The sequence below is a fragment of the Ursus arctos genome, unplaced genomic scaffold (assembly GCF_023065955.2).
Source record: "Ursus arctos isolate Adak ecotype North America unplaced genomic scaffold, UrsArc2.0 scaffold_22, whole genome shotgun sequence".
Lineage (NCBI taxonomy): Eukaryota > Metazoa > Chordata > Mammalia > Carnivora > Ursidae > Ursus > Ursus arctos.
The window spans coordinates 58313386-58320441 of NW_026622897.1; the positions used below are offsets into that span (position 1 = coordinate 58313386).

The 7056-nt window shown below is 43.3% G+C and overlaps 1 protein-coding gene across 1 annotated transcript; it reads left to right on the forward strand.

Annotated features, from left to right (window-relative positions):
* Window positions 1-5242: 5242 nt before the first annotated feature.
* Window positions 5243-6184, forward strand: LOC113248287 (olfactory receptor 52H1-like). Its single transcript, XM_026489651.3, has one exon. It carries the CDS (start codon window positions 5243-5245, stop codon window positions 6182-6184), a length of 942 nt encoding a protein of 313 aa, XP_026345436.1.
* The last annotated feature ends 872 nt before the right edge of the window (window positions 6185-7056 follow it).

Genomic DNA, 7056 nt, shown 5'->3' on the forward strand with positions numbered 1-7056 from the left:
CCTCCTTACTACCCTTCACCAGCCTATCCCATTCCCTCACCCCCCTCCCCTCTGAAGCCCTCAGTTTGTTTCCCAGAGGCCATAGTCTCTCATGGTTCATTCCCCCTTCTGTTTACCCCCCCCCCCCGGCTTTATACTTGGTTTTTGTTGTTGTTATTGTTGTTGTTGTTTTTACATTTACTATCTGGCTTACTGACTTTCCTTATAGAGTATTGACTTTTATTTTGGCATGCAGGCACATTGCTTGTGGATCTGTCAGTCACATTCCATTCATAGGAAATATAATGTCTGCCTCCTATTCATCCCACATTCTGACACTAGGACACCTTGACCTTCTGTATTGAGTTGATGTAGTTCTCAAGGAAATTGTAAGCAGCTCCAAAGCGGCTGAGGAAATAGCAGTAGGAAGCTGAGCATTTGGCAGATGAGATCAGAGATATGATGTCCTGGAAGGCAGGGGAAGACTTTTCTGAACACTTTAACTATTCCTCCACTGCATTCTCTGCACCTAAAGGCATCACCCTTGTGGAGAAGGACCGCTGAGAGGTTTGATAGTGGTCATTTTAGAAATGAACACAAGGGGGCGCCTGGGTGGCTCAGTCGTTAAGCGTCTGCCTTCAGCTCAAGGCCTGATCCCCGCGCTGTGGAATCGAGCCCCACATCAGGCTCCTCGCTATGAGTCTGCTTCTTCCTCTCCCACTCCCCCTGCTTGTGTTTCCTCTCTTGCTGGCTGTCTCTCTCTCTGTCAAATACATAAAATAAAATCTTAAAAAAAAATAGAAATGAACACAGGTACTTTGTCTTTAGTCTATGGTATAAATGAAACTTTCTTACTTTAAACTAATAGAAAAATGGGGAAAAATAGATTACACATTTGTTTTTAGGCTCTGGGAAAATAAATATTGTGGAATTGTGATCTCTACATACTAATGGCATCTTTGTGGATCAAGGAAAAAATAAAACAAGGAGTTTGGGTCGCAAATCCATAAATATTCTGAGTTCCAGATCTAGAAAAAGGTAGTAGCCTAGAAAGAAATTTAGCTCCTGCAAGATTTTGACAAGTTCTTTCATGTAGCAGACCAAAACTGAGGGCACTACTTGAGGCTAAGAATGAGGGATAGGGTTCCTGCCCCAAAACGTAAATTAAGCACACACACACACACACACACACACCAAAAACTGGCATCAAACCGCTTTCTAGAATTACATTATAGAAGATGGTTTACTTAGAGATGTGAGAGGATAGAGGCACATTCTGCCCCAAGGAACTGAACCCACCTTCCCTCTGTCCCAGTAACTAGATCTGCGATGTCCATGAGATGATTGCTGGATCAGGATCAGAAGCCACCACACTACGCTTTGGCTTGGGACACAGTGCTTAGGAGAACAGAATGAGGTACCCGGAAGAATGAGCACACGAAGGAAGTAAAAAAGAAAGAGAAAAGTCAGAGGGAATCTTCCACTCAGAACCATGCTGCAAACCACCAGGATATGTGAAACCAGACATTATATATGTATATTACAATATAGCCTCAATATGTAATATATTCACTAAAAAGCAAGGAGAAAGGAACAAAACAAAATGAGATGTTTAAATGCATCTATTATGTCAGTATATCTAGAGATTAAGTTAATCAAGACTGGTGAGTTCGACAAATATAATTTCCAAACTCTGAAGCTTCGTGTAGTAGGCAGAATAATGGCGGCTCCGGTGGTGTCCCCATCTTAAACCTCTGTGATTCTGTTAGGTTGCAAGGCCATAAGGGATTAAGATGACTATCCGATGAAACTCATCAGTAGACCTTAAAATAAGGAGATTATTCCAGAATATGTAGCTGGCTTAAATGTAATCACAGAGATCCTTAAAAGTAGAAGAGGGAGGCCCAAGGGGAGAATCAGAGGGAAATTAAGTACAGAAGAAGGGTAGAAATAATATCGTTTTCCTTGAAGATGGTAGAAGGGCATCTAGAGGCTAGAAAAAGCAAGGAAAGAGTTTCTCTTCTAGAGCCTCTAAAAAGAGAAGCAGCCTTCTCAACACCTTGACTTTAGCTTGGTGAGACCTAGGCTAAATTTATGGGCTACAAAACTGTAAGATAATTACTGTGATTTGTGGCACTTTAAGCCATGGAATCTGTGGGTTTTTTTTTTTTTGTGGTAATTTTTAAAAATAATTATAAAAAAATATTCTGCATCCCACAAAAAAAGAGTATACTTTTTTTTAAAGATTTTATTTATTTATTTGACAGAGAGAGACAGCCAGTGAGAGAGGGAACACAAGCAGGGGGAGTGGGAGAGGAAGAAGCAGGCTCATAGTGGAGGGATCACGGCCTGAGCCGAAGGCAGACGCCCAATGGCAGCGCTACCCAGGCGCCCCTCAAGTTAGTTTTTTAACCCATTATTAGGGAAATTTAAAGAAGACTACATCAATAATAGAATATATCATATTTATAATATAAAGATACAGTATTATAAACATATCAGGTATTTCTGTATTGATATACAGATTCAGTGCAAGCAAAACTAAGTGTGTGTGTGTGTGTGTGTGTTTATAAAATGAGAAACTGCTTATAGACTTTTTGACAATGCAAAGTGCAAAGAATGGCTAAGATTTTTTTTTTTTTTAAGCAATGGGGAGAGGGGCAGAGAGAGTGGGAGAGAGAGAAGCCGAATCCCACATGGGGCTCAGTCTCAGGACCCTGAGTTTATGACCTGGGCCAAAATACAGAGTTGGATGCTTAACCAACTGAGCCACCCAGGTGCCCCTGGCTAAGAAATTTTTTGAAGAAAAAGTTGAAGATCTTACATTCCAATATCAAGAGTAGAAAACTTTAATTGTATTCATACAATATTGGTGCAAGATTATACAAATAGACTAATTAAAGAACACCAGATGTACAGGAACATTCTTAACCTCTGAGAATTCTGTCTCAACTGACTGTGTCCAGATTGTCTAGACTGAATCTCCTAGGGTTCCAATATCCCCAGCGTCCTGAAACACCAAGCTACGTCCCATCTCAAGGGAAAAGAGTTAATACGGTTGACCTCATCCCTTGTGTGGGAATGGAAAAAAATGGTGGTACCCACATAACATGAGTTCTATCTCCTGGGAATATAAGGTAATGCATAAAAACCTTCATCTCACCTCTCATGGAACAACCCCCACCCTAAAATTTTACTTGCTTCCTTCTAAACAGATATTTTCCACTACTCCTGTAAAGCAAGAGATAGAAGACAATTTGGTGAGCTGAAAACTACAGCCAATTAGGGAAGAGAAAAATGTTACATTGGCTCTTTGTTTTTTATCAAACAATGTAGCCTTGTGTTTACTCAGTGTCCAAGTAGGGTCTGTGTCCTAGAGGACATGATCCTGGGAGGAAGGAGTCCTGCTGACACTGATGATTCCATAAGGAGACAGCTCCTGGCAGAAAATGACTGATTTCACATGCAGACCAACTAATGTGACCAGGAATACAGTGAGGAATCTGGAAGGAAACAGAGCTTTTTGGGTAAAAGAAGTGAAGTCAGAATCAATTCGGACTGAAGCAGCAAACCTTGGTTTGTATGTTTTCTGTTGACCTCTTTTGTAGTGTTAATGATTAGTGGCTTATTTTTTTCCCCTTTGAATGTATTCCCTGGGACCCTGAGGAAATGTGCTTCTTGTCAGGAGGCAGGAGTCTGTGCTTAAGAGACTTGAGTTGCAATCTAGCCTAAATTTTGACATTTTGGGGCTTTCTCAATCTATCTACTTTTTATACCACAGGAGATGAGGTGGCCATCCTTTTAGGGACAATTTCACAAAGACTGGGTTGTTACCATCATTCTAATAAGGTCAGTGTGCACAGTTGTTAGCCTGCATCAGACCTGCGGACAGAATTCGGAGCACACATTCTTGCCGGGGTGGAGGATGAGTTGTGGTTGGGGCAGGGGTGGGGGGCTGCTTTTGGGACACTGGGAACTAGTTACATTCCTCCCTTGTTCAGTTTGACTGCTTAAGGACTCTGGCAATGACAGAATCGTCCCCTACATGACAGGACCTCACTATATAAAGCTTTGACTGGGATTCTGGCAGAGAGGTGACAAAATCCCACACGTCTCAACCCGTTCCTCCCTCCTTGTCACACAACTACAGATTCCTGCCAAACACACGAATCTAGAACTGTTGTGACCTGTCCTCAAAATCCACTTCCTTTCCTTCGATAAACTAGATCACACGACAGAGTTAAAACTGAAATGCCAGAGGCACTCCAACAGCAGGCTCTATTTAGTGCAAAGACGGGGTCCAAGCACTGGCAGCCCAGAAATGAAAACATTCGCGCAGCACTATTTTATTATTTTTAATTTTATGTCCAGGAGGTGAGAATCTGCTTTGCTTGACTTGGCCCAGGCCAGTCACCCCAGCTGGTATCTGTTATGGAGGCATTGTCACACTCACCGGTGGGTGGGGCTCTCTCCCTGGCTAAGTTAGGGAACAGAGATCCTCCAAGGTTTAGGGGATCATCCCTGAGACCATAAATCATCCTGTGAGCTCACTGCCCTTTGCCTGAGTCGGGGGGATGCTTACCTGTCCCTGTGCACTTGCTGGTCCATGCATTCTCTCATTTTCCCATCCCGGGAAGCATCCCTCCTAGTCCGAACCATGTTTCAATCCCTGTGCAACAAATCTATATCCCCCTCAGCTCTGGAATCTGTTCTTTCTTTTTCCTCCCCTTTTCGTTACCTTTTCTACTGCTCTATTGGAATTCTTCAGTTTATTTTAACGAAACTGTTGTTGGAGACATAGTATTTGCTGTATAGGGAGGTCCACTACTTGCAGTTCATCCCGTTTAATAGTTGTAATATTTCCTGCTTGGGTCTCTCCACTGCCCTCCCTCTCCTGACATACACAAACCTTCTTCTCCTTATATATGACATGTTTTCTTTTTTCCATTTGAGCCTGGGCCTATCCAAATAATCTACATGGAGAAAGGGACACAGTTATTTAGGTTTAATCATACGAAATTGCTAACGTACAAAAATAACCCTTCTGTAAGGTGTGTTAATAAATGTATAAAGGAAATGAAGTGGGGCCACTGGCAAAGGAAAGGGGCAATAACAAGTCAATTCTATAGGTGCCAGCATCCAGGGGACAGAGGAAACCCGAATGTGACAGCTGCAGTCCCCCACCACGGTCGGCCCCAGCCCATTCTGACAGCTGATTTGACCTCAGGGCTCCAAAGCCAGTGGGTCCCAGACTGAAGAGACCATGTATAATCTGAGCTGCTACAATCCCAGTTCCTTTATTCTTGTGGGGATACCTGGCCTGGAGAAGTTCCACAGCTGGATCGGGATTCCCTTTTGTGTCATCTATGTTCTGGCTGTTGTGGGCAACTGCACCCTCCTCTACCTCATCGCCGTTGAGCACAGCCTCCATGAGCCCATGTTCTTCTTCCTAGCGATGCTGGCTACCACGGACCTCGTCCTGTCCACTGCCACCGTGCCCAAACTGCTCAGTAACCTCTGGCTGGGCTCCCAGGAAATAACCTTCTCTGGCTGTCTCACCCAGATGTTCTTCCTCCACTTCAGCTTTGTAGTGGACTCCGCTATCCTGTTGGCCATGGCATTCGATCGCTACGTGGCCATCTGCTTCCCCCTGCGGTACACCACCATCCTGACCCCGCGGGTGCTCATCAAGCTCGTGGTGAGCATCGTTGGGAGAAGCTTCTCTGTCATCTTGCCAGATGTTTTTCTGCTGAAACGGTTACCCTTCTGTGGGACACGCATCATCCCGCACACATACTGCGAGCACATAGGTGTTGCTCGGCTTTCCTCCGCTGACATTTCTGTCAACATCTGGTACGGATTTTCTGTGCCTCTCATGACTGTCATGTCGGATGTGATCTTAATTGCTGTTTCCTACACCATCATCCTCCGCGCTGTCTTTCAGCTCTCATCTCAGGGTGCCCGCCAAAAGGCGCTCAGCACCTGTGGTTCCCATGTCTGTGTCATCCTCATGTTTTACACACCTGCCTTCTTCTCCATCATTGCCCATCGCTTTGGGCACAGCGTCCCTCGAAATGTGCTCATCCTGTTTGCCAACCTCTACGTGGCCATCCCCCCTGCTCTAAATCCTGTGGTCTACGGAGTGAAGACCAAGCAGATCCAGGACAAATTTATTCTCCTCTTCTCTTTGAAGAAGACACAATGAGTGGGGAGGGCCACTGAAGGAGAAGTTCAGGTAAAAATCGATTAGGTGAAATTTTATATAACACAGGAAGACATAATGAAGCTATAACTGTTATGAATTTGAAATTTTAGCATTCTAGCCATGTGCAAAGTATGGGAAGGGAAGAAAAGAGAGAAAGAAAATCTTCTGGACTTTCAGAAAATCAGGGGTGTTCTTAGTTCAGTTTTCTCACCACTTGTATGAAGAGGGTAATGATGGGTACACAAGAGCACTAATACGCAGGTTTACGTTTTTCCTGTTGCTAATTTTGAGATGTTTGAAGGCTAGATATTTTCTAACAGACAACTCACCCCTGTATTTCTCAGTTCCTAAGTTAAAGACAAAGGCTCCTGTGTTCCCTCTTTCAGTAGCTATCAGTGATCTCAACTATAACCACCAAACTTACTGCTTTGCGTTTCAGTCCCGTATCTGTATTATTAATCCCTCCTCCTGTATCCTGTACTTGCTTTACTTTTTTTCCTTACCCATCTCAAATTACATAGAGCTGACTGTCTTTTGTATCTGTTTCCTTCAATTGCATGCTCCAAGAAAATTTTCACTACCCTTGGTCCATATTTTACAAAGTATTAATCAATTGAATTAAAAATAATTATGACAGGGTAATATCAGTTAATTCATTTCACAGATGAGGACATGGAGACTTACAAAGATTACAGAAAGACAATTAGTAGATTTAGGATCCAAACCCAGGTCTGTCTGATCCAGGATTCTTTATCCAATTGCTTCCTGGATATCTACTCCCTTGAATGGCTTACGAACACCTCCAACTTAATTTCTCCAAAACTGGCCTGGAAACTCACTAACTTCCTCCATAAAAAGTGCCCTTCCTTTTC

Coding starts and splice junctions, on each gene's coding strand:
- LOC113248287 (XM_026489651.3), top strand. CDS start 5,243: ATGTATAATCTGAGCTGCTACAATCCCAGTTCCTTTATTCTTGTGGGG.